Source organism: Manis pentadactyla, chromosome 12, assembly GCF_030020395.1.
Source record: "Manis pentadactyla isolate mManPen7 chromosome 12, mManPen7.hap1, whole genome shotgun sequence".
NCBI lineage: Eukaryota > Metazoa > Chordata > Mammalia > Pholidota > Manidae > Manis > Manis pentadactyla.
In genome coordinates, this window is record NC_080030.1 from 5984483 (window position 1) to 6009588 (window position 25106).

The following is a 25106-nucleotide window of genomic DNA, read 5'->3' on the forward strand; positions in this document are numbered from 1 at the left end:
AGCAAATAAAGATCTCACTGTGCAGGGCTCTGGGAGCCCACAGCGTCATTCCTGAGTCCCTAGCTCTCACTGGGGGACTGGGGTGTCTACAAAGGGGCATCCTGGGCACACCACCCCAAGTTAATTTTGAGTCACTGGCAGAGACAAAGACCCGGCTGCAAACCCACTTCCACCTACACACACACACTTGCTCCCAAATGTCGCCCCACTGCCAGCCTACCTCGTCCCTTTGAAGAAGGCAACCTACCCCATTCTTTCCCTTAATCCCCCTTTATTTTATAAATTTTGTTCTGTGTCAGATACGTGCTCAGTCACTGGGGACACGCCAGAGAACAAACCAAGATTCCAGGCTTCACAGGGATCACTGTTAGGTGAGACAAACGTAAACATCCAAAAAGGACCCTTTCGGAGTCCTGGTAAGTGATCTGAAAATAATAAAACAGGGTAACTAACGTATGGGAAGTGTTGAGAAGGGGCTACTTTAGATGGTGTATGAGCTTCCTGGGGCTGCTGTAACAAATGACCACAAGCTCAATGTTTTCGAACAACATATATTTAATTATCTTATAATTTTGGAGGTCAGAAGTCTGAAATGGGTGGTCAGGAAGACTTCGGTTTCCTCGATTTTCCAGCTTCTAGAGGCTGCCCACATTCCCTGGCTCATGGCCTCTGATCCACAGTCACATCGTACTTCTCTCTCCCTCTGACTCTCCTGCCTCCTGCTCAAAAGGACGCTTGTGATCAAGTTTTGGGGCCACCCGGATAATCCAGGATAACCCTCTTTGATGTTGTTATAACTTAATTATAAGATCCTTAGTCCTTAATTCAAGGCACCTCATGATTCTTAATCACATCTGCAAAATCCCTTTTGCTGTGTAAGGCACCATATTCACATGTTCTGAGGATTAGGATGTGGAGATCTTTAAGGAGCTGTGATTCTGCCTGACACAGATGAAGTGGTCAGGGAAGGCTTCTTGGAGGAGGTGACTTTTTGAGTTGCAATCTGAGTGACATTCACAGACAAGCCCATGGGTTTTCTTTGACCTTCAGGGCCTGGCTGCTTTGCTCCCTCCTCAAAAAAACCTTCCCAGACAAACTCATGTCCTCTTTGTGTCCATTCCCTGTGGTACTCATACCTGAGTACCTTTTCAGGGGACCAAACTGCTGAACTGAATGGACTCCACCCTCCCATCCCAGGTAGGCCCACACCAACTCTCCCAACCCTAGTATCTTCCTCTGGTCCTGCTAGACCCCCTCCACACAGAGGGGATTCGCTGTGTGTCTCTGCCTCTGTCCTCCCTCCCAGCCTCGTCTCTTGGACCCATCTGGGTCTGTCGAAGGAAAGAGGAGTCCTGATTCCATTTATAATTAAACAATAAAAAAATCTCATGTTTATAGTTCGCAAAGCCCCGCACAGTAGACAAGCAGGAAGTATATCCCCGTTTCACAGATTGAGAGACTAAGGCTCAGAGAGGCAGACACACTTGTCTGAGGTTGCCCAGCAACTCGGCAGCAGTGAACCCAGGCCAGTCGGGTCCCATCCACCCTTGAGTGGGCGACAGTGGAGGGTGGATGGCAAGGACCTAGACCCTCTTCAAGGGTGTTGGGAAGCCCCCACTACTTGCCCAGGGTCACAGAGGTAGTGGTGGGGAGACTCCAGTCACTGGATTCCCCGTAGTCGGTGAAGTCCTGAGCAGCCACCTGGATGCAGTACCTGGCATGGGGCCTCACGGCCCTGAGGATGAAGGATGTGGCTTCAATGGGCCCCACCTAAGCAGAAAAAGGGCCAGGTCAGAGGCAATGATGAGGCTCGGAGGGCCTGCTGTGCACAGAACTGAAGGATGGATGCTCAGCTCCTCCCGCTCCATCCTAAACAGCAGGCTCTCCACGTCTTTGGCCTTTTCTGACCCTAACCTTAAATTAGTGAATACTACATAAAATGTAGACGTCAGTTCCTTGGGGACTTGCCATACTGCAATTGCTCAACAGCCGCATATGGCTACAGCGCAGCTGTAGCACATTTCCACCATCGCAGAGGGTTCAACGGGACAGGGCTGCAAATGACAAAACCCTGCGAACACTCAGCTCCTGGGGCAGCATCCGAGGCTGCCCAGGACACGGCCAACCTCCCCGGATGCTCACCACATACCCTGCCTTTATTATTTTTTACTTGGTAAAAATCTGAAATAACACATTTGTTTTCAGTCAAGGTAAAATTCACATGCCACCAAATGTTTAAGTAGACAATTCAGGGGCATTTGGGGCGTTCACAAGCTTGTGCAACTACCCTCTCTCTCTAGTTCCAGAATGTTCCATCACTCCAAAGGACACCCCCTCCCCATTACTACATTAGGTTTGTGGATTTGCCTATTCTGGACATTTCCCAGAAATGGGGCCACACACTGGGTGGTCTTTTGTGTCTGGCATCTCTCACTGAGCATTCTGTGTTCAGGGTCCATCACACTGTAGCGCATGCCAGGGTTCCACTCCTTTACGCGGCTCAGGGATACTACTGTGCATGGATGGACCACATTTGCTTTGCATCCACCCATGGATGGAGCTTTGCACTGTTGTTCTGAGTAGCACCACTTCAAACATTCACATACAAAGATTTGTCTGAGCCTCTGTTTTCAATTCTTTTGGGTTAATACTCAGGAGCTCAATGGCTCAGCTGCCTTTATGATACCCACAGCAACTCAAGCTGGGTTCAAGGGCCCAGCACACCTGGGCACATGCTGTTCATTCTATGGACACGACCCTCCCTCGCCTCCCCCTCATCCTCACCAGGCGGAAGCGGGCAGAGCCATGACGCTTGTATCGGAGCCAGTACTTGAGCAAGAAGATCTCTGGGAAGGGCCAGGACTGGGGGGGTTCCCACTGCACCCACAGACGCTGCCCAGGGAGAGGGCTCAGGTGCACGCCTTCTGGAGGGTCTGGTTTGACTGATGGACAAGCAGAAGGCAGGGTGAGGGGATGGCAGATTCATTCATTCAACCAACCAACCAACCCACATTTATTGAGGGTCCAGTGATATCCTGGACCCTGGGGACGCAGCAGTGGCCAGCACAGACCCCTACCCCTGTTCTCTTGGAGCTCAGTCCCTCAGGGTGGAGGCGAATCCATAGGTCACAAAGGGTAGGAAGGAAGTTCAGGAGTGCAAGGAGGGCAGGGGAGCTGCAACGTTTTGGGGGATGTAATTCACATACTACGAAACTCACCCTCTTAAAGTACACTGGGTTGCAGCATATTCATAGTGTAGTGCAACCGTCACCGCTCCTTAATCCAGAACATTCCATCACTCCCCAAAACAAACTTTATACACATTAGCAGTCATCTCTCAGTCCCCCTCCCAACCCCTGATGGCCGTGAATCCACGTTCTGTCTGTGGATTTGCCTGTTGTGGGTGTTTCACAGCAACAGGGTCACATGCCGTGTGGCCTTGTGGGGCTGGTGTCTCACTGAGTACTGTGTGTTCAGGGTCCGTCCGCGCTGCAGCGCATGTCAGACCTCCGTGTCATGGCTGAGTGACCTTCCAGTGTGTGGAGACCACATTTTGCACGTCCATTCATCTGTAGATGGACATGTGTTGCTTCCACTTGTTGCCTATTATGGATAATGCTGCTATAGGCACATGTGTACATGTTTTTGTGTACATACGTTTTCATTTCTCTTAAGTATATGCCTAGGACTGGAATTGCTGGGTTATATGATAACTTGTGTTTAAATATGAGGGACTGCCGGACTGTTTTTTACTAACCAGTAACAACGTGCAGTTTTTAATAATGTGCCCAAGGGAGGCCTCCCTGAGCAGATGACATCTGAGGAGGGACCTGAAAGTTGTGAGAGAGTGAACTGAGTGGAGATCTGGGGGAAGGGCAGTCCAGACAGAGAGAACAGCCTGCGCAAATGCCCTGGGGCACGAATGTGCCTGGCATGTTGGACCAACAGCAAGGCAGCCCGTGTGTCTGGAGCAGAGTGAGCGATGGGGAGAGAGGAAGGAGAGGGCAGGGACGGGATGGGAGAGGTGGTGCAGGGCCTCGTGGGCTGTGGAGAGAGAGGACTTGGGCTTTTGACTGTCAGGTAGCTGGGAGCCCTGGAGGGCTGTGCGCAGAGGAGGCGGGGACCTGATTCAAGTGCTCACTGGCGCCCTCTGGGGGCCGCTGTGTGGAGGGCCAACTGCGCTGGTCTAGGTGGGCAATGACCTGCTGGACCAGGAGAGGGCTCAGGATTGGGGAGAAGCGGGTGGGTTTTGATAAAATGGAAAGGTCGAGCTGACAGGATCCATGACAGCTGAGTGACAGGTGGGAGTGGGGGCTGGTGAAAGAGGGAGCTGGAGCCGACTAGTGGTCCCCCACACCCCCCTGCCGCCCACACTCACTGATGTGCTCGGGGAAAAAGGGCACAAAGCTGCTGCTGACGCCCCAGGGATGGACGGCTGTGACGTTGAGCACGTAGGGCACAGTGGAAAACATCTGGATGTCCGGGACGATGCAGCTGGTGGCCTCTGGTGTCGGCTGGAGGCAGGGCCAGCTCTCCCTCTGGGCAGCCACGCCGAGCCTAGACACAGGATGGGTGATGTGAGGGTCTCAGTACTTCCTGCTGGCCTGCTTGGTGCCCTGGACCCCAAGCTGGGGTCGTGCCCTTGACTGTGTGACCCTGGGGGAGTCATTCACCCCAACACCGCAGAGCCCATGCGTTGACTGAGGGTCAGGAGTAAAACCCCACAGGGAGATGCTAAGGTCCAGATTCTAAAGATTTCTGGAACATTGACATTCCAGCCTTAGAATTCCAACATTCCAAGGTCTATTTTCCAACCGCAAATTTTATCAAATCTAATCAGAGATCAAGAATGTGTGATGAAAGTTTAGCATCTGAATTGGGATGCACTATATGCGTAAAATACAGCTGGGATTTGGAAGACTTCGTATGCAAAGAACAAACGTAAAACATCTCCATGTTTAAAATATCGATTATATCTTGAAATGATAACACTTTAGAGGCTCCTATTAAATAACATTAATTTCTCATGAATTTAGATATATAACAAATCATATATAAGCATGTTAAATTACACTACATTCAATGATAAATATTTGGAATATTTAGATATTAGTTAAATGAAATATTAAAATTAATTTCACCCATTTTCTCTCTTCAAATGTGACTTCTAGAAACTTTTTAACTACGCACGTGGCTTGTAATATATATATTAGGAAGTGTATTTCTGTTGGTTGGAGCTGCTCTGGGATTCTGGCCCCTGCTGGGTGTCCAGGTGCCCTCTGCTCCTAGGGAGTCAGGCCCGGCTGCAGCATCCCCAGGAAGCCGTCCCCTCTGACCTGTACGTGGCAATGAAGGATGTGGGCCCGGTGGGGTGTGGAGCGGGCGGTAGAGTCCAGCAGCAATCCACAGCAATCGGGTACCTAGAGGCCCAGCACCGTGCCCTAGGCTGGGGGGGAGCCCCTGGGGCCCCAGAGGAAGGAGGAGGAGCATGAGCTTCTGATTCACTGCAGGATTGCCAAAGCCCTACTGTGTGCCTGCTGCCAGGCAGTGACAGCACTCAGCAGGTGCCTAATCAATGAACAGATGAACAAAAGTCATCCGCATCATCTCTTACTGCCCTCTACTGCCCACCAAGGCAGAAACTATTGGCCCGTTTTCCAGATGGGGAAGCTGAGGTGTCAGGAGCCACAGAGGGGACTTAGGTGGAGGGAAGAAGCCCTGGTGGGAGGGAGATGTTTCACTGTGGCCACTTTTGTAACAGTTTTATTTTGAAGCACATGAACTGAAAGCATACAATTAAAACACCCTCCCTCTCCCTCCCTCTTTCTTTCTCTCTCTCTCTCCAGGCTGTGGCTGCCACTAACTGGTGTCACTTGGGGCAGGACTCAGCCTCTCTGCCTCAGTTTACCCCACCTGTGCATGGGGTGGAAACCCCCTCCCCCCAGCGGGCATACAATAGATGTGTGAGTCCCCACACTACCCCAGAATGTCCCATGGCAGACAAACTCCACCCCTCAGAGGGTGTCTCTCTGTCCTGGCCCCCCCACCCCCCGGGGGTCCCTCATACCTTCTCTCCCACAGCAGGGTGAGCAGCCCACCCCGAGGGTGAGGGCCAGGAGTAGTCTCGGCACCATGGCCCCGGCGGACTCTGCCATCAGGAGCTGGGGCAAGGAGCACCCTCAGGGAGGCAGGGGACGCGGGTGCCTCTCAGGGGGAAGCGCAGCCCTCGGTGGAGGCCCCCCACTTCCCCCTCCTGGGGTTGGACTCAAGACTGACTCTTGCAGCCGGCGGGGAGTTGAGCAGGGGCAGTGGAGGAGCCCCCCGGTCCCTCTACTGGCCCCGTCTGGGCGGCGGGTATGGAAGGCCCCGAGGGTGAGGGCAGGGAGAGGCCACGAAAGAGAGAAGTGGAGACCCCGTGGCCTTTCCCGGAACTGCCCATCTGTCAGTCCTTCCTTCCGGCTGCAGTGAGAGGGGAAACCCCCAGGGGAAGGGGCCAATGACACGGGGAAAGACAGAGAAAGGGGCAGGGAGGGGAGGGGCAGAGACCAAGCCCGAGAGGGCGAGGGGGACCCCGAGGGGGAGACAGACACAGATGGAGACAGAGAGAGACAGAGACAAGAGAGAGACATCTGGAGGAGAGAGAGAGAGACAGAGATGAGAAAGAGACAGAGAAAGAGACACACACACACACAGAGACAGAGAGACAGACAAAAACTCCAAAAAAGAAAGACAGGAGCACAGAGAGATCCGGGCACCCACACACAGGACACATTCACTGTGACCACAGTGATGCGGACCCACCCTGACAGCCGCACGCCACCCTCCGGGCCACAGCAAGACAGGAACACAAGCCCTGGGGAGGCAGGCACCACCTGAGGACATGCTCTCGGCGACAGGGACAGCCGGGGACTGGCTGAGTCCCTGAGGGACACACAGTGCCTGCCCAGGATGCCAGGAAACCCCCGGGGGCACGCCGGACATGCAGGGGTTCCACAGCCACGCCCCACCTCCCTGGCCTTGGCTGGAAGGGCCGAGAAGCCCCAGGGGATTTTGGGGGATTCACCCAGGACAGGGAGGGGGGGCGAGCGGACAAGGCAACAGGCGAGGCTCACGGGCTTGGATCCTGCCTCCCCTTAACATGGACCTGTTGGTGCCCATTTTAACTTTTTAAAATCATGCATTCACGCGTGTTCACCGCAGGGACAGTCTTTGGCTGGAGGTGTGTCTTGTGTCATCCTTATCCCTAATCCCTGTCTGGGTCACCCATCCCCTCCTTGCTGCAGGAGCCCAGCAATCAGGCCTCACGCGTTCGTCCTTTGCTCAGAGAGCTTTTATTCCCGGGGTGGCGGATGGGCAGGGGACTCAGATTATCCAGGGCAGGGCGGGGCACAGTCAGAGCCAGGGTCTCGACTAGCCAGTTCATGCAGGGACCAGGGTGGCAACGGAGACCGCCAGGGACTGCCAGGAAGGGGCCCAGGCTAGCCCCCTAGTGCAGATGGTTGGTGCGTGAGCTCAGACACCTGGGGCAGGGCCTGCCAGGTGGAGGGTCCCTGCCCCGACGCTCAGTGGCCCTGAGCCTGCAGCCTCTGCATCTGTAAGATCTGGCTCAGAATGCGCTGCACGTCTTCATCCATCTGACCCTGGGGTGGGGGGAGCGGAAAGCATGCCCGGCTGCTTCTGGCCCTGCTTCTCCATCCCCTCCCTTCCCACCGTGGCAGCCAGGCACCTCTCCCCTCGCCCAGCCTCCCCAGTACAGATGGAGAGAGAGGCACATGAGCCAGGGGGAGCTCACCTGAATGGCATACAGGAGATGGCTCCGATACAGGGCCACCACTGCACCGTGGTCCCTGGCAGCCTCCTGTGGGCGTGGCAGAGGGGTGCTCAGGAATGCGGTACCCCTCCAAAACACACCAAAAGCCCCCTTTGCACCGTGAGCCCCCATTTTGATGGCATGCACCAGCGCTAAAATACTGAAATATTTTCCTCCCGTGCCTGGCACGTGTAACCCCACCTTCCTGCCCACCCACAACTGTCCTGGGGTTCCTGCTCCAGCCCTCACCTCCAGCTGCTCCTGCAGAGCCTTCACCTGGCCTTGCAGGGCCTCCACCTCGGGGCTGCCGGCTGCCTGCTGGTCCTTCAGTGCCTCCTTGAGAGTGAAGACTTCCTTGGACAGCTCTGTAATCTGTGGGGGAGGGAAGGGAGGCGGGGGCGTATCAGGGTCGCCCTGGGCCAGGGGCTGGGGGCTGGGGCCCTCTCCTCAGCAGCAGTGGGGAGAGCAAAGGGACAGAGGCTTGTCAGGGAAAGTGCCACCTGAGACGCAAACTGCGCCCTGCAGGCTGGGTCCGGCCCATGAGCTAAGAATGGTTTTCACATTTCAAATGGTTGGAGGAGAAAAGTCAAAGGAATGGTTATTTTGTGATATGGGGAAATTAAGTCAAATTCACAGGGCCGCCGTTCAGACTTAACATTTTATCGGCATATGGCCACACCCTTTGGCTTACAGGTCGTCTAAGGCTCCAGCCGCACTGGCAGAGCTGGGCACTGTCTACCCTGCAGGCCAAAACCACTGCCTGTCGGGCCCTTTACAGAAAACGTTGTCTGATCCTGTCACACGCTGTCTGGGAGTCTCTGGTACGTGGAGGCTGGCCACAGGAGAGCAGGAGAGAGTGTGGCCCGGTCGGGCTGGGTCAGACAGCCCTGGGTGGCGTCCCTCTCCACCCCTTTCTCACAGGAGACCTTAGAAAGATGACTTAACCCCTGAGCCTCGGTTTTCTTATCTGTAAAATAAGGAGAATCGTGGTTCTCATCTTAGAAGGTTACTGTGCTTCTGAACAGAGATTAAGTTTAAACTGTGCCTGGCAAACTGCAGCAACTCAATAAATGCTGAGCTTTATTCTTATTTCTGTAGATCAGAGGCTCTCCACCAGGGTCCATTCTGCCCCCCACAGGACCCCGGTCAACGATTGGTGTCGTCATGACTTGAGGGTGGTTCCTGGCCTTGAGTAGGTGGGGGTCAGGGAGGCTCCTCAACACCCCCCCCGAGGCCAAGGATAGCCCCCGCCAGAGGACCCAGCCCTGAACACCACTAGGCTTGAGGGGGAGGAACCCTGCTACAAATAAACCATAATCTCTGCCACGGTTTTATTTTCATTTTACAGACGTGGAAACTGGGGCTCAGAGAAGTCAAGCAACTTGTCCAAGGTCACAAAGCAAGCTGGGGGTGGGTAACTTTGTGGTAATGCTCCTGGGGCTCTGAGGGTCACAACCACTGTCTGGTGACATGCTGTATGACTCTGAGCTATGCGCTCCTTTGCCTCTCAGAGCCTCAGTCTGCTCATCTGGAAAATGGGGATAAGAATGCTTTCTGGCTCTTAGAATTGTGGGAGATTAAAAGTAATAGTGTTTGAGAAACACCCAATTGAATAACCAGAGGCTGCTGTTAATCATCACTATCATTAAAGAGCAGAACTTGGAAACTCGGATCCAAACGCTGGCTGAACCACTGCAGAGCTGTGTGGCCTCAGGCAACTGGCTTCACCTCTCTGTGCCTCAAATAGGGAGAGGAAAAACACCAATCTTGTGAGAATTTGATGTGAGGATTAAATGTATTGATCCATGTACAGTACCCAGCACGGGCCTGGCTTGCGATAAGCACTCATTACATGTTACTGCGGCCATCATTCACAGCTGGAACATGAGCCCATGTGTCTGAATTGTCTCCTTCCATCTCTGTGCCCCACTCTCCCGTCTGGAAAATGGGCTGACTTCCCAAGACCCTCCCAGCTGGGACATGCTGAGCTTCCCCCAACCTCTGCTGAGCAGGCCTCCCTCCCATGACTGAGCACAGGCAAAGGGGATGCACCTTTTTGTCCTTCTCCTTGGCCCTGTCCAGGGCCTCCTGGGCACGGCTCTGGGCCTGGCGTGCTCGCTCGGCCTCAGTACGTAGCCCCCGCAGCTGCTGCTCTGCTGTGGCCAGCTGGGCCTCTGCCGCGTGCCGTTCACTCTTCATGAACAGTGCCTCCCGCTGCACCTGCGGCCCAAGCCCACATGTGACCCTGAGGACATTTGGACCCCAGAGTTCTTCTGATACTGCTGCTCTGGCCTGAGGACACTGAAGCCACCTTTTGACCTCGAGGAGTTTGACTCAGGAAGTTCTGGAATCCCTCTGAGCTCTATGAACATTCTGCCTCTGCCAAGCACCTCTGACCTGCTGGCTGTGTGGCCTTAGACAAGTAACTTAACTTCTCTGTGCCTCAGTTTCCTCATATAAAATGAGAATAGTAATAGCCCCCACTTCACAGGGTGGTTGTGACGATAAAATGAGCAAATACACGGAGTATGCTTAGGACAGTGTCTGGCACAAAGTCAGTGCTATATTCAAGTTGGTGATATTATCATTAATATTATTTTCTCTGCCAGAGGCAGGAAGGTTTATAGGTTTCTTGCAAAATGAAAGAAAAAAATAGAAGATTCTGGATGAAAAGCAAACTAATGTTCAAAAGACAATGACTGCATTTTCACAAAAATGTCAAGATCAGAACAGGATTAGATTTGCAACAATTGACCCTGGAAGGGGGCACTGGCCTTTATAGAAATAATACGTCCGGGGAAATGGATAATAATTAGATGTTCCGCTTAATACAGATTGGCTATACACTAACAATTTTAAAAAAAGCTACACTGATTGATGAAGCTAATCACACTTGCAAAATTTACCCCAAAAAGAAGTGATCTTGAGAAAGGTAAAATTTAGGAAAAAAGCATGAAGATGGGCAAACTTAGGTTAGTGAGACTGAACTTAAGGAAGTAGATCAGAACTTAACTGGTTTAAAAGCATGTTCTTGGAAAAAGAATAATTCTGGCTGCCATTTATTGATCACTTGTACCATCACTGTCCTAAGTAATTTATATTAGTTGAGCCATTTAATTTTCATGTGAGGATAAGGCATTATTATTATTATGTCCATGATACACATGAGTAAATAGGGGTATGGAGAGGAAAATGCTTTCCTGACAAGTAATGAATGTGGCTTTGTATTAAAATATTTGTTAAAAGAGCTGCCAGTATTTTTGTTGTTAAAGGAGATGGAGTCAAAAAGTCCACCATCAGCAACAACAAAAAAACAGTCTCTGGGCTTAAAAAACTCAGAGTCAAAACCTACTGGATTCAAAATCATTAGATCAAAAATACCTGCAAATAATTCCTCCTACTTTTGGGCTGAAGTGTCAAAATGATATGATAAAATAACAAGCTCAAAACAGTCAGATGGGAAAAAACAGGGACAGCAGAGTAATGGACACTAGGTAAACACATCAGGGCAAAAAGTCCAATTCGCTGCCTACCAAAAAATTAATGTTGAATGTTGATCCCTACCTCACACCATACACACAATGAGAGATGAAGCCTCAACCTGATTGTAAAACTAAAAGATGCCGAAAGAAAACATCTGAGAATATCTCCATGACCTGGAGATACACAGAGGTTTTATAAACAGATCACAAAAAAATGCTAACCATTAAAAAAATAAATGACAGGACTGAAATAACCAAGAGGTTTTTAAAAAGAAATACAAGTCGAAACATCTAGGAGGTCAGAATGGCTTGCAGGGTCAAACATCCACCTAGAAACACTGGTAGGGGCAAATGTCTATAGGATTGAAATTGATGGGGTCAAAATATCTCACAGCTGCAGGGTCGAGACCACCAGGTGGCCACTGGGTGTGCTAGGTGGGGGCCCCCGCCACACTCACCTGGAAGACCTCAGCGCTGGTCTTCTCATAGCGTCGGCCTAACTCCTCCAGCTGCCCCTCCAGCCGGACCACATCTGCCCGCAGCGCACCTACTATGCGTTCGTGCTCCAAGCGGGCCACACTGCCCACGCGCTCCCGCTCCAGCTCTGCCCGCAGCCGGGCAGCTTCCTTGCCTGTGGCCACCACCTCCTGCTCCAGGCTGGCTGCCCGGCCCCGCAGTTCGAGAGCCTCCTCCTGTAGCCGGTGGTGCTCTGAGGCTGGTACCGCTGACTGGCGGAGGGCCTCGGAGGCCTCGCGCAGCTCCGCCAGGCCCTGCCGAGCCTCCTCGCAGGCAGAGGCCAGCTCAGCAGCCCGGGCCTCGGCTGCATCCCGTGCTTGGGCCAGCTCGGCGGCCGCTGCCCGATGCTGTTCCCCGGTGGCCCTGGCTGCGGCCAGCTGCTGCCGTAGCACTTCCAGCTCCCGGCTCTGCTCCAGCCGCGCCTCTTCCTTCTGAGCCAGCTCTGCCCGCAGGCCCCGGGCCTCCTCCTCAGCCAGCAGCCGGCCCGCCCGGGCCTCATCCAGCCAGGCCGAGGCCGCCTCCAGCTCCCGGAGCCGGGAGTCCCGGTCTCGGAGGTCTTCCCGGGCCTGTTCCAGGGCCGCCCGCAGCTGGACTGTGTCAGCGCGGCTGCCCCCACCGGACCCAGCGCCCTCGGCCTCACGCACCCGCTGCCGCAGCCGACCTGCTTCGGCCTCCACGGCCTCACACTTGCCACGGGCCGCCTCCAGCTCAGCGGCAGCCTCCTGCTCTCGCTGCCGGAGCGCCTCCTCCAGGGCACGAATCCTGGCCTCCAGCTCTGCTTGCAGCTTTTCTGAGGCCTCAGCAGCACTAGGGTGTAGGACAGGGCCTGGGGGTACCCTTGGGGCTGTGGCCTCCACTCCCGTGGCCTCCATGCCGGTGAGTTCTGCCTCCACAGCACTCACATTGGCCTTTTGCCCGGGTCCCTCTGCTCTCGTATTCATGTTCTCTGCTCCTGTGGCCTTTGCTTCCAGGCTTCCTGCTGCTTCTAGAACTTCCATTTCTGTGACCTCGGGCCCTGTGGCTTTTGTTCCCAAAGCCTCAGCAACCATACCCTCGGTTCCCATGGCCTCAGTGCCCCTGGATTCTCTTTCTGTGGCCTCAGCCCCAGCGGAAGCCACTTGCAAAGTCCTGGCTTCCCCGGCTTCCGCTCCTGCCACCTCCTCACCTGCTGTCTCGGCCCCGGTAACTTTGATTTCTGGGGCCCCAGTGCCATCCAGCTCCATGGCTGCTGGCCCGTTCCCAATGTTCCTGACTCCGGTGTCCTTACCCTCCCCCAGAGCTGCCTCTCCTTCTCCAGGGGCCCCCTGTGCTTCTTGCTGCGCCAGCGCCCGCAGGGCCTCAGCGTGCTGCCTGTGGAGCTGGTCAAACTCAGCCCGGAGAGAGTCATAGAGGGCCAGGGGGATGACCTCAGCCAGACCGTTCACCTCCATGTCATCCTTCTCGAAGTCTTCCAGGATCTGCGGGGTGGGGATGGCCAGGCAGGAGCTGAAGCTGCCACGGGGCACAGGATGGCCCTGCCACCCTCCCAGTCCCTGGGGGAACGAGGCCTTAGGTCCTCAGATACTCTACCAGGCCTCAGTTTCCCCACCTGGACCTTCTCCATCAGCTCCTGGTTCTGTCTGGTGAGCGCAGCCACCTGCTCTTGCAGTGAGACCAAGAGTTCCTGGGCGGACGGGCTTAGCTGTTTGGAGAGCATTGCCTCCACCCCTGGTGGGCGACAAGGAGTCAGGTGCAGGGTCCCGGGCCACAGGGGATGGGAGCTGGGGGCCTGGAGTGGTGAGTCAGGGCCCCCTCAAGCAAGCAGAATAACTAATGGGTGAGGGCCAACCTCCCCACCAGCTTCAAGCTCCCTCCATGGGAGCAACTGAAGCCTTGACCTATGGGTCAAGGCTTGACACCCTGGGGCTCCAGGGACTGCATGGGCGGGGGTGCCTGGAAGGAGGACCGGGCTGGGGGCTCACCTGGGAAGTCAGGCAGCTCACCCTCCTCATCCTGCAGGGTGGCCACATCATAGCTGGTGTTCTCCCGCTCGTTCTGGGGGTGGGAGCCAGGGTCTGTCTTAGGCACCCCCTGCCCATCCCACCCCCATGTCCCACCCAAGATCTCGAGTGCACAGAGGTGTTCCTGTGTCCCTCGGACTCCCCCAGAGCATCAGACTGGCTGTGTTTGGTCCACAAGTGTTTACTGATTTCAACTCTGTGCCATGGAGCTATGTTGGGCTCCCCAGCAAGCGCCCGAGTGTGTGACTGTAACCCCCACAACTGGGGGCTGCATGTGCCGCCTGGATACATGGGACTGAGAGAGGGATGGGGGGATGGGTCCCTGTAAGGGTGCATCTGGGAGTCTGCCCTGGGGTCACGTGGGGCTGACCATGTCTACGTGTGCGTGTGAATGCCTGCAGTAGTACATTTGTGTGGCTCAGGGTTTGTGGGTCCATGGTGAGCATGTGGGTGCATGGGTGGGCACCCCTGCGGGATACGCGCAGTGGCCTCCACTCTCATGTGATTTCCTGTGACTGCACGTGATTTTGCATTTGCATTTCACTCTGTTTTGACTTTGTATACATACGTGTGTGCTTCTGTGTACAATGCGTGTGACTGTGTATTCACACAGGTGTTGGTTGTGTGTTCACCTGTTGGACATGTAAGACCACAGGTATACGTGTGGGTGTCCATCTCTGCATATACGTGTGTAGCTGCATTTTGAAAAGTGTCCGGTGTATGTAATGTGTGTTTGTGGGTATGTGATCTGTGTGTGACCGTGTGTTTGTCTGGTGTGTCTGCACGTACAGCAAACTCTGTCGTGTAACCGCAGCAGGAGACGCCCCGCCCCACGCCGCCTGGGCCTGCCCGGCCCTCTGCCCAGCCCACCTCCAGCAGGGACAGCCGGCTCTGCAAGCTTTCCACCTCCCGTCCCAGACTCTCTTTCTCCTCCTGCTTCTCTGCCAGCAGCTGCTGCAGCTCTTGCACCTGGGAGCAGGGCGGTGGAGAGTCCGGCCAGCCTCCAGGAGGAAACACCGGGCAGCTGACGGCTGGCTCTCCCCCACCCTCTGCCTACCTGTCTCTCCAAGCTGTGGAGGGAGCTGGCCTCTGCCTCTGGCAGCTGACAGAAGAAGACGAGACGGGGCTTGGATCTCGGCTGGGAGGCCTCGCTGACCCACCTCCTGCTCAGCAGCCCTCTATCCCAACCACAGGCACTTCCTCTACTTCCAGAACTGCTCTGCCCTCTCACTCATTACTAAGAATTTACTGAATGCCTGCTATGCGCCAGACTCCAATTTTGGCCAGTAATTCATTCATTCATTCACTCCCTCACTCAAATATTTTCTCATTCCATAAATATTTATCAAGCACCTATGGTGAGCCAGGCACTATCGATCATGCCTGCCCTTGTGGGCTTACAGTCAAATGTCTTTACAGAAAAAATTATTCTATGTCCAAAAACAATAACTGCTTTGAATAAAAGTAAAGGGAATGGGGAAGTGAGTTGGGGGGTGTCACTATTTTAAATAAAGGGACCAGGCACGATGTCTTTGACAAAAGATGTTTGGGCAAAGACCTGAAGGAGGGGAGAGAGCCATGGGGACGTCTGGGGGAGGGGTGCCCCAGGCAGCAAGGCAAAGCATATGCAAAGGCCCTGGGGCAGGATGGTGCCTGGAGAGGGCCAGCTAGGAGGCCTAGGTGGCTGTAGCAGAGTAAGGGGAAGAAAGGGAGACAGAAGGCAAGAGAGGCAGAGAGAGTTTTTCCCCAAGAACTGTACCCCACTCCAGGCTTAGCCCAAGCCTGGGACTCTGCAGCCCCTCACCTCCTGCTTCCTGCGCTCCTGGTGCTGCTCCAGACCCCGGATCTTCTGCAGCAGGCGGCCCTTCTCCTGTCGCAGCCGCACAATCTCCTCGTAAGCATCTTGATCATCCTGTTCTCCCCATCCCGGAGACCCACACTGTGACATGAGGTCCAAGGGCTGTCCCTGCCCATACGTGAACCAGAGCCTCCCCTCCCCCTCCTCCCTGGAGATCCACCATTCCTCCCCCCTTGGCCGGGGCATCTCTCACCGGCAAAGGGATGCTGGCGGGGGGCTGGGGTGCCTTCCGCTTCTTATGAGCCCCTCGGTTGTCATGGCTGGACACAGAGTTCTGGGGGAAGGGGAGGAAGGGGGCACATGGGAGACAAGCCAGCCTTCCACCCAAACAGACCAACACAGCCACCCACTAGGTCATCAATCCAAACCCTGCCCTCACTTCCTGTGCAGCTGTGAACAAGTCCCTGCCTCTTTATGGCCCTCACTTATCCCAGCATAAAAGGGAGCAAGACCACCTTCCCTGGGAGTCCCCTCCGTGCCTTGGTACTTTCCCTGGCGAGATCAGGTAGTCTGTAAGTTTCCCTTCCCTCTGCAGCTGAGATGCTACAGGGCTGGGCGACAGAGGCCAGACCTGCTCCATGCTTGAATTCTCACCAGTGTGAGACCCCTCTACCACCCCACCCACGATTTAGCTCGGCCCACAGCATGTTCTCACCCAGCCCTGAGAGTACCTTGAAGGTAGCATTCTTCCCAAACAGGTCCTCCCGGGAAATAACCCTGAGGCAGGGGTGCACCTCTTCCTTCTCTTCCCACAGAGGTTGGGGCGAGGGGAATAGCAGTGTGTGCACAGGGAGGGGGGCTCATTCACTGCTCAGGGATCCATACCTGAGATGACGCCTCGCCTGAGTCGTCCTCTAGGAGGGGGAGGGAGAGAGGGAAGCAGGGTCAGGCACTCTGCTCTGGGACTCCATTCCCAGCCCTAAGACGGGCATTAGTGAGCCCAGGGGACTTATGGGGGGTCTCCCAGCTCCCCAAGAATCAGGATTTTTAAGGTAGGAACCAACTCATTGGCAGAATGCTGAGGAGAGGGGTCTTGAAACTATCAAAAAAAAAAAGACGACAATGGCACCACTGGGATGGGGGGAGAATTCCCAATTCTCAGAAAGGCAAAGACCCAAGAATAAGAGTGACCCAGAAAGCAGAGTGGACCCCTATACTGTTCTGAGTCCTGGGCTCCCTGAAGCTGTCCTGAGGGGATCGGGGAAGCCATGAAAACTCCTATAATGCGGCAAATAGGAACATCTTGAAACCCTCCACGGTGAGGGCAGAAAGGGTGGACAAGCAACTGCCTGGAAGAGAGGAGGTTCTTGAAACTGCTCAGAGGCAGGGCTTGCGTACCGCTGGGTGGCGAGGGGCGCCAGGCTGCCTCCTGCAGGAGGTGCAGGATGAGTTTGTCCCCTGCCAGGGCTCCGTAGTGAGCAGCGTCGCGGCCTAGCAGGTCCGTGATGGCCGGCTGGGCCCCGCCGCGCAGCAGCACCTCCACGGTTTCGGGGCTGGCCCCCTCACAGGCCAGCATCAGGGCTGTCCTACAGGGAGAGGGCGCTACTGAGACAGTGAGGACAGCCTCAAACCCCAAGCCCTCCTCAACACCCAGGCTGGAGTGGGACTGGGTCGGTGGGAGGAGGCCAATTAGATTCCCCACCCAGGGAGGTTAAGAGACTTGCGCAAAGTCACACAGCACATGATGAACTGTCTGGGAGGGGAGATGCTCACCTGCCCTGCAGGTCTTGGTCATTCGCAGCAGCCCCCTGCTGCAGGAGGAGGTGGCACAGATCTGTGTGACACATCTGAGCTGCTATGATGAGGGGTGTTGCACCTGACTGATGGGGGTTGGCGGAGGGATAAGACATAATAGGCTGGCACAGGGAGGTAGGGAAGCCTATATGACTGCCCCTGAACTCCAAACCTATTTCCCTTTCCAAAGGGTGCCTGGGATGCTGCCACTTGGTGGCAGTGTACCTCAAGGGCAGTATCTATCCCCAAAAGATCCCAGAGGCTCACCCGATCTCGGGGATTCAGATGTGCCTTGAAGGAGCAGAGCGTTTCTGAGCAGGAGATGCAGCCACCAGCAGCTAGAATACGAAGGGGGTGGGCAGGCAGTGCAACGCTTAGGCATTTTCTGGGGGCCTTCTGCCTAGATGTGATTCTTATCTTTTATTTCAGGAAAAATTCCCTCCATCCCTGGGAGAGCAGTAACTGAGGTATGACTCCTTCTTTACAGATGAGGAAACTGTGGCCCAGCCAGATCCATCAGCACCCAGAGGGGTCAGAGGCAGGGCCACAGTAACAACTCAGATTGGCTAACTCCCAGTCCCAAGCGCTTTCTACATTCTACTGTGGTTCCCTCTTAAGGTGGAACTTTTGATTGATTTTCACGTATTTCACCTCTTTGATCCAAACAGCATTTATTGTGTACCTACTGGGCACCAAGCCCTCTTACAGAGAGTATTATGTTTAGTAGAGGGATCAGACTGCTTAGGTTAGGCAGGCTTCTTGGGGTTTGATCAGAGTTCTGAGTGTTGAAGGTGAGAGGGGGACCAGGATAGAGGTCACTGCATGGGCAAGGGTCCTGAGGTGGGAAAGAGCTTGGTAGCATCAAGGAAGTGGGAGACGGTGAGTATGTCGAGCCTCAAAGAGGGAAGGGAGGGTTCCATGAGAGGTGTCCCCGGATAAATCAACAAACTATCTGATTACCTGATGTGTGCCCCAGGCAGAAGGGGATTTAGTTTCCTGCTGTAATCCCAATGCTTAGAACAGAGCCTGGCACAGAGCAGGAACTCAATATTTATAGAATGAAAAAAAAAAATGAGCTTGCATGGTGACCACAGGCATCGCCACCACTAGGTGGCAGCATACTCCGGCTGCAGGGAATTGTGAGGCAGTGACTGAGCCCCATAAGCAAACCCAAATTTACTCTGTATTCCCAAAAGACAAAGTCATCCCTAGGGAATGAAGGCCATTCCCTAACCTCATGGGCACAGCGGGCGGACGCTGGGCTAGATGGATCCCCTCCCCTCCCTCGGAGAAGGAGTTTGGATTTTATGATTCTGAAGGCTACCGGGAGGGACCTTTGGCATTCCCGAGACTCCCTAGCACTTCCTCAAAGGAAGTTACACTCCGGCCACCCTCTCCCCATCATCCCCACCAGGCCTGGCATACAGTAGGCTGTGCTATGGGGTCAGATGGCCTGTGTCCTCCCCACTTTCTTGTGGGTTAGCCTCAATTACTTTGTCCAATGGGATAACTGTCTGTGGTTCAAAGGGTCGCTGAGGATTAATGCGGGGCCCCTGTGCCTGGCACACAGTAGGTGCTCAATGAGGAAGGAGGCGGAAGGAAATGGAACATTCTCGGCAGGGCCCTGGATAGAATAACCCCCAAGCCTTTGGGCTCTGGTGGGTAGATGGAGACGGGGCTGCACCCACCTGCGTGATGTAGGGCCGTCCACCCACTGCTGTCCACAATATCCACCGTGCAGGACGCCTGCGGAGGGGAGGGGCTGGGTCATTTGTGGGGGAGCCATCCCGCTTTGTTGCCTAATTTCTACAGGAACTGCCTGTCTGGAGGCTCTGCTGTATTTCACGCTCCTTGTTTCACCGCTTCTGCCCTCCCCCTACCTGCTCAGTGGAGCCCATCTCTTTGGGGGTCCCCAAGTGACTCTGCTTTCAGGAAGAGAGGTGAGAGAGGGAAGAGCTGGCAGCTCGGGCACAGCTGGGGCTTCGGGGAGTCGGCGGGAGGCCCGAGAGTGGCTGTGGCCGGGCACACACTTAGGAACTGGGGAGAAGCCCGGGGCTTGAGAACCACCTGGCCCCGGGAGTGCCTGCCGGGCGTGGCGAGTATCTGGACACCGAGTGGCTCAGGCTCGGGAGCCAAAGAAGCCAGGGAGGACCTGGAATTCAGGGAGTGTCTGGGTGTTCGGGGAATTGCTGGAACTCAGGAGAAGTCAGGGCAGGGGAGTATCTGGGCTCAGGGAGTATCTGAGACAAGGAAGTAAATGACCTGCAGCAGTTGCTTCAAGCACTGTGGGTGCCCGTACTTGGCTGCCAGGTGGAGGGCATTATAACCTGAAAGGGAGAGACGAGTTACAAGGGCCCCACAAACTTCAGGAGCACCTGGCCACTCCCCAAACCTGTGCCAAGGGATCCCCTGGGCCTGGCGAATGCCCAAAGCCCAGGTACTGCTCAAAACCAGGCCACTCCCTGTGGCCAGAGCTTAAGCCCGCGCTGACCTGTGTCCCAGACAACCCCGTCTCAGCTGGGCTCCCCAGCCACCCACCTGCCCCTCCAGCCCCAGCTACCCGCCCCGTCCTGAGCTATGCTATATGCTCACCTACGCTGAAGCCCCAGCTACACCCCTCAGAATCCACCGTGGTTTTGTATGTTCCTGCCAATCCGTATACACCCTATTTATGCCATGGGCTGTGTTGCGTTTTTGATACTCTGCGATCTGCAGATGCTCCCTACGTCCTGGCGGCTACGCACACACCCAGTCACTCCTGAGCCCCAGCCACTGCCTTTCGCCATGCGCTCTGTCTCACGTATCCCCCTTCAAGTCCCTAGTGATGTCAGACACCTTCTCCTTCTGGCCCATTACTCCACAGAGTTCAGATACTACCCCCAAACTCTACTGGTTCGTCTCCGGTCCCCAGATACTTCTCAAGTTCACATATTCCTCTGATCCAACTACTTCCTCTAACATCCCTAATGCCTGAGTCCCAGTTGCTCCCCATCAAGTTGTCAGTCACCTTGATTGGCACCAGCTGCAGTCTCTCTCTGTGGGCACTGCAGCCTGACGTGCCCCTGTGCCTCCCTAGGGGCACTGTAGGGAACCCCTTTTTTCAGCAGGACACTGACACCATAAAGCAGGGCCCTTGGCTGGACCCTTAGGTTGGGCACCTGGTCTGACTGCCTCCTCTCTCCCCGGGGCCCAGTGGAGAGTACCTGCCCCATCCGTGCTCATGACATTGGCACCGTGTGCAAGCATCACTTCTAGACAGTTGGCTGCACCCCTCATGGCGGCCAGGTGGAATCTGGAGGTCAGGGGTCAGGGGTCAGCCACAGGATAGCCTCCCCTCAGCTACCACACACACCCAGGTGGTGGGCACTCACGCAGACTTGCCCTCGGGGTCCAGCTTCGTGGGCACCAGCCCCTTGCGGGCGATGAGGGCAGCCACCCGGGCAGCGTCGCTGTTCTCCACAGCCTGCAGCAGCCGCTCGTCACCTTTGCCCCAGTCCTGGCTCTGTGGGGCATACCCAGAGGAGCGTGGGGCCAGGCAGCCGCTGCCCCCTTGCCGCTCCCGTGCCAGGGGCTCCCGGCTCTCACCGCCCGCCCCTGGGCACTTGCCTGGCGCCTGCCTCTGGCTGCTGGCTTCGGGATGGGGCAGGGGCCACAGGGCGGGCAGGAGCCTGGGTCAGTGGGGCTGAGCCGCAGCTGTGGGGGCAGGTGGTCCTGGGTGGGGGACTGAAACAGCGCCCCCAAGCCTGGCCCGGGTCCATCCAACACCCACCGCTGGCACTGTCCCGTAAAACCAACCCCAGATCAGCTCCCAGCATCTTGCCAAAGAGTTGTCCCCCATACATAGGCCCCCAGCCCCGTCCAATAGTGAAAGGCACATTTCCAACATCACATTTCTATCTGAAGGGCCGCCCAAGGTCTTCCCATAGGAACCCCTAAAAATGTCCCTTTAAAGGTCCCTCAGAACAGTCCTCTGCCACCTATCCTCGACTGCCCCTGAAATGCCACAACTGTCCCCCAAATGGCCTAAAATGCATTCCACAGTCTCCCCCAAATTCCTGTCCTCCAAAACTGTCCCCCAAATGACCCCATCATGCCCTCCCCAAAACATCCCTTAAATGTCCTCTGAAATTGTTCTCCAAATGTCATCTTTTCCCAAAAAAAAACGATCCCCCAAAAGAAAATCCAAATTGTCCCCTTACACGACCCCATCTAAAACTGCTCCCACAAAACTATTCTTCTGAATGCCCTCTAAATTCTCCAGTATCCCCCATCTGTCCTCAAAATTGCCTCCCCAAACGTACCCCTCCCCAGCCACCACCCCCCCACTTGTCCTTCCCGGGTCTTGGGTGGGGGGTCAAGGCCCGGCAGTCAGGGGCGGGGAGGGGAAGCCCCCGCACCCTGCCCGCTCCCGCGCCCCCTCCGCGCCCCTACCGCGAAGGATGTGGCCGCGCACAGGCACAGCTGCTTCATGGCGGCCGGGCCCCGGGCTTGCCGAGGCGACGGGACCGGAGCGGGCCGAGGGGCTGGGAGAGCGCTGGCGCGGTCCAGTCTCGCCCAGCGCTGCCCCCTCCCCGGGCGCGGGGGGGGGGGCAGGCAAGGGCTGGGCTCTGGAGGAGGGGCGCCGTCGTAGCGCCACCTGATGTCCCTTCCACCAGGAGGACGCGCCCCCGGCAGGCTTCCCACCGGATCTCCAGGGACCTGCTCGCGTCGCCTCCGCCCCCTCCGAGCGGGCGGCAGATGCCTCCTGGCCTGGGCCCCGGGGGCCTCCTACAGCCGCGCTGCCATCTCCGCCCACTGTCTCTTCCGCTCATTCATTCGTGCGTCCGCCGGACTGACAGACCTGAACTTGAATCCAGGGCCCTGTCCTCCGCACCCCACGCCCTGACCACCTGTGTGACTCAACAGAGATGTTTCCTTACCTGATCTGGACTCCACTTTCCTCATCCGGGAAATGGGTTTCATAACAAACAGTACCTACCGCGGGGAGTTCTTGGGAAGCCTAAGTGAGATACTCTAGGCAAAGCGCTCCACAGCACCGTGCCTGGCACAGCTTAAGTGCGGCATAAATGTGGATTCATTCATCAAAGACGGGGGGCAGTGGAGCCCGTGTGCATACGGGGCCTGGGGATGCAAGACAGAACACGCGCCCAGCTGAACTACTGAAAGATGGAGGACACAGCCCTCCGGAGGGCTGGGAGGGTCTGGGTTCCCCGGTTCTTGCCCAGACTGGGAGCCCCTTGAGAACAGGGCCAGGCTGAGGCCTCCCTGGCACTGGACCTGGCTCCCCGGGGCTGGGTGGGGCCGTGGGTAAACTTCCACTGAGTTAATGAATGACTCACAAGGCCAAGCCCTCTAAGCCACGCGAGTTTCATTCATCCAGTCCATTTGTCCTGGGTGGGGGAGGGGGAGCTGGCCCTGCACTGGGTGCTGGCACTCAGCACTGACAAAGACAGACGTCCCTGGGGAGACAGACACACCCACGAATATATGAGCCAGGGTGGTCGGGACTATTAATGAGGGAAGCCTAGGCAAGCCGGGAGCTCGTAGACGACTCCTGACACCATCGAGGTAGTCAGGGAGGCTTCCCGGAAGAGACGTCTCTACTGGAACTTGGAGGATGGGGAGGAGATAGGCGGCAGGCCCAGGATCATATCTGGGGGAAATCATGAAATTATCGCTTTCCTGAACCAATGCAGTTGCCTCTGCCCTGGCCCAGGACAACGTGGGGTTGGCGGTGGGAGGCATGCATAAGAGTGGGGCAGAAGAGGAGAGTCCTGGGCAGGAGAAGGGAACCAGGAGTGAAGGGCGTCAGGGGAGCCCCAAAAGGTTCCAGAAGGCAGGACGGTCCAACAGGTTGATGTGGCTGCAAGTTCATGAAAGGGCCCAGCAGAGGCGAGAGACTGGGATTCCAGGGGGGAGAAGGGATGAGTGGAGAGACAGCCCTTCCGGAACCTGAATAGGACCAATGACTGCAGAAAGGAAGCAGAGGGTTGAATCCAGCTTGTTCATTATATACTCGCTGTGTGACTTTGGGCCAATCACTCTCCCCCTCTGGGTCTCGACTCAACTGCTAAATGAGATAGACAAATACAACAGACACACCACAGAGCTGGGCTCCTCCACCCTGGCACTGCTGACATCGGGGTGGGGGGCTGTCCTGGGCGCTGGAGGAGGCTGAGCAGCCACCCGATGCCAGGAGGACCTGCACTGTGCCAACCACAGATGTCCCTGGACATCACCCAGGATCCCTGTGGGCAGGATCACTGCCACTGTCTGTGATTAGACACCTTTGGACAGGAGGAGGGAGAGGTGGGGGCAGGTGGATGGAAAGCTTGGTGACGTGCAGCTGGGGGAGGTGGGCCTCGAGGACGCTGCCTCCTATACTCAAGCGGGGTGACCCTCTCAGGCTTGTCCAGAGAGCGGGGTGAAGTGGATCTCCCAGCTCGGGCCTTGGATTTCCAACCACCCTCCTGGAGGTATAAAAGCTCCGACAAACTTCCTGCAAAGCACTTCCGTTCATCCCCCGACTCCCCCAACCCTACCTGCCACAGCGTGCCAGGAGCACAGCCATCCCTCCAGGGGCTCAGGCCAAGCTTGGCATCACCCGACTTCTCTCTCTCGCCCCACACTCAATCCACCCTCCAACCCATGCTGCAGACTGTCCAGGTCCAGCCCTTCCTCCCGTGCCCCAGCCCCATCACCTGGGGCTCCACCTGGCGGACGGCTCCTCCCTGGTCACCTAGCTTCTGCCCTGGCCCCTTGTCCCATGTCCACCAGCTTCCTAACGTCTGCATCCGATCTCATCTCATGCCTGCTCAAAAGCCTCGAGAACTCACTCAGCCTAAAATAATAATGCAGACCTGCTCCCAGGGCCCAGAACATTCAAGGCAGGGGGTCTGCAAAGTGCGGTTTCGGCCAAATCTCACCCCTGCCTGCATTTGTACTGTTCGTGAGCTAAGAAGCATTTTTACGCTTCTAAGTGGTTGGGAGAGAAAAGTCAAAAGAAGAGCAGTATTTCCTGACACATGAAAATGATAATGAAATTCTCATCTCGGTGTCCGCAAATAAAGTTTTACTGGGGCTGAGCCACGCCTATCCATTTACAGACAGCCTACGGCTGCTCTCGAAGGCCCAAGAACACAAAAATACTTACTGTCTGGCCCTTTGCAGGAAAAGTATGCCCACCTTTGCTCTAAGCAGTCCCACTTGTCAACTCCCTGAGCTCAACTCTCCCTACATTTCCCCCAGTCCATACCATCCTGCCAAGTGACCTCCTTTCGGGTCCTTAAACTCTCGGTCCTACCTCAGGACCTTTGTCCTTGCTGTGCCCCCCTCTGGAGCACCCTCCCTCCCCCACTGCCCACTTCACACAGGCAGGGGTTTTGTCCATTTTGGTCACTGCTGTATCCCCAGCAGGTACTAGGTACAGATTTTGCAGGGCCTAGTGCGAAATGAAAAATGCAAAGCCCCTCATTCAAAAAATTATGAAGAATTCCAAGATAGTGAGAACAGAGCATTAAACCAAACACGGGACCCTTCTGAGTGTAGGTCCACCAAGCTGGCCCTCATCTCTAGCAGCCATAACAGGGCCTGGCACACAGTAGGTGCTCAGTACATGTTTGTTGAACCAGTAAAAGAAATAGTGACTCTAGACAATAAAAGTGAAAAGAGAGAGAGATTTCCAAGGAAGCACTGAGACACTGAGA

The 25106-nt window shown here is 55.6% G+C and overlaps 2 protein-coding genes across 3 annotated transcripts; both read right to left on the reverse strand.

Annotated features, from left to right (window-relative positions):
• Positions 1-269: 269 nt before the first annotated feature.
• On the reverse strand, positions 270-6627 carry EBI3 (Epstein-Barr virus induced 3). Its single transcript, XM_036883680.2, has 5 exons — positions 6068-6627; positions 5337-5460; positions 4379-4557; positions 2785-2942; positions 270-1770 (listed from the first exon to the last, which is right to left on the reverse strand). The coding sequence occupies exons 1-5, from the start codon at positions 6153-6155 to the stop codon at positions 1618-1620; spliced, it is 702 nt and encodes a 233-aa protein (XP_036739575.2). The 5' UTR covers positions 6156-6627; the 3' UTR covers positions 270-1617.
• Positions 6628-6655: 28 nt separating this feature from the next.
• On the reverse strand, positions 6656-22201 carry ANKRD24 (ankyrin repeat domain 24). Of its 2 annotated transcripts, none has more exons than XM_036883631.2 (21): positions 21832-22201; positions 21007-21093; positions 20772-20902; positions 20604-20692; positions 19663-19727; positions 19089-19146; positions 17668-17738; positions 17380-17486; positions 17005-17192; positions 16492-16520; positions 15860-15940; positions 15613-15720; positions 14866-14910; positions 14679-14777; positions 13770-13842; positions 13397-13515; positions 11751-13265; positions 9863-10030; positions 8060-8182; positions 7793-7858; positions 6656-7640 (listed from the first exon to the last, which is right to left on the reverse strand). In XM_036883631.2, the coding sequence occupies exons 1-21, from the start codon at positions 21868-21870 to the stop codon at positions 7563-7565; spliced, it is 3339 nt and encodes a 1112-aa protein (XP_036739526.2). In that variant the 5' UTR covers positions 21871-22201; the 3' UTR covers positions 6656-7562. The 2 variants fall into 2 exon arrangements, with proteins under 2 accessions (XP_036739526.2, XP_036739508.2); XM_036883613.2 differs by having other exon boundaries at positions 21007-21177.
• Between the last annotated feature and the right edge of the window lie 2905 nt (positions 22202-25106).

Excerpts from the sequence above, each read along its gene's own strand:
- ANKRD24 (XM_036883613.2), bottom strand. The coding sequence starts at position 21,870 with ATGAAGCAGCTGTGCCTGTGCGCGGCCACATCCTTCGCG. Across the intron at positions 20,903-21,006 it reads CAGCCAGAGGCAGGCGCCAG|AGCCAGGACTGGGGCAAAGG; the intron begins GCAAGTGCCCAG and ends TATGCCCCACAG. Across the intron at positions 17,739-19,088 it reads GACGGCCCTACATCACGCAG|CTGCTGGTGGCTGCATCTCC; the intron begins GTGGGTGCAGCC and ends TTCGTATTCTAG.
- EBI3 (XM_036883680.2), bottom strand. The coding sequence starts at position 6,155 with ATGGCAGAGTCCGCCGGGGCCATGGTGCCGAGACTACTCCTGGCCCTC. Across the intron at positions 4,558-5,336 it reads TCCTTCATTGCCACGTACAG|GCTCGGCGTGGCTGCCCAGA; the intron begins GTCAGAGGGGAC and ends TCCTGTGTCTAG. Across the intron at positions 2,943-4,378 it reads CTTTTTCCCCGAGCACATCA|TCAAACCAGACCCTCCAGAA; the intron begins GTGAGTGTGGGC and ends CTTGTCCATCAG.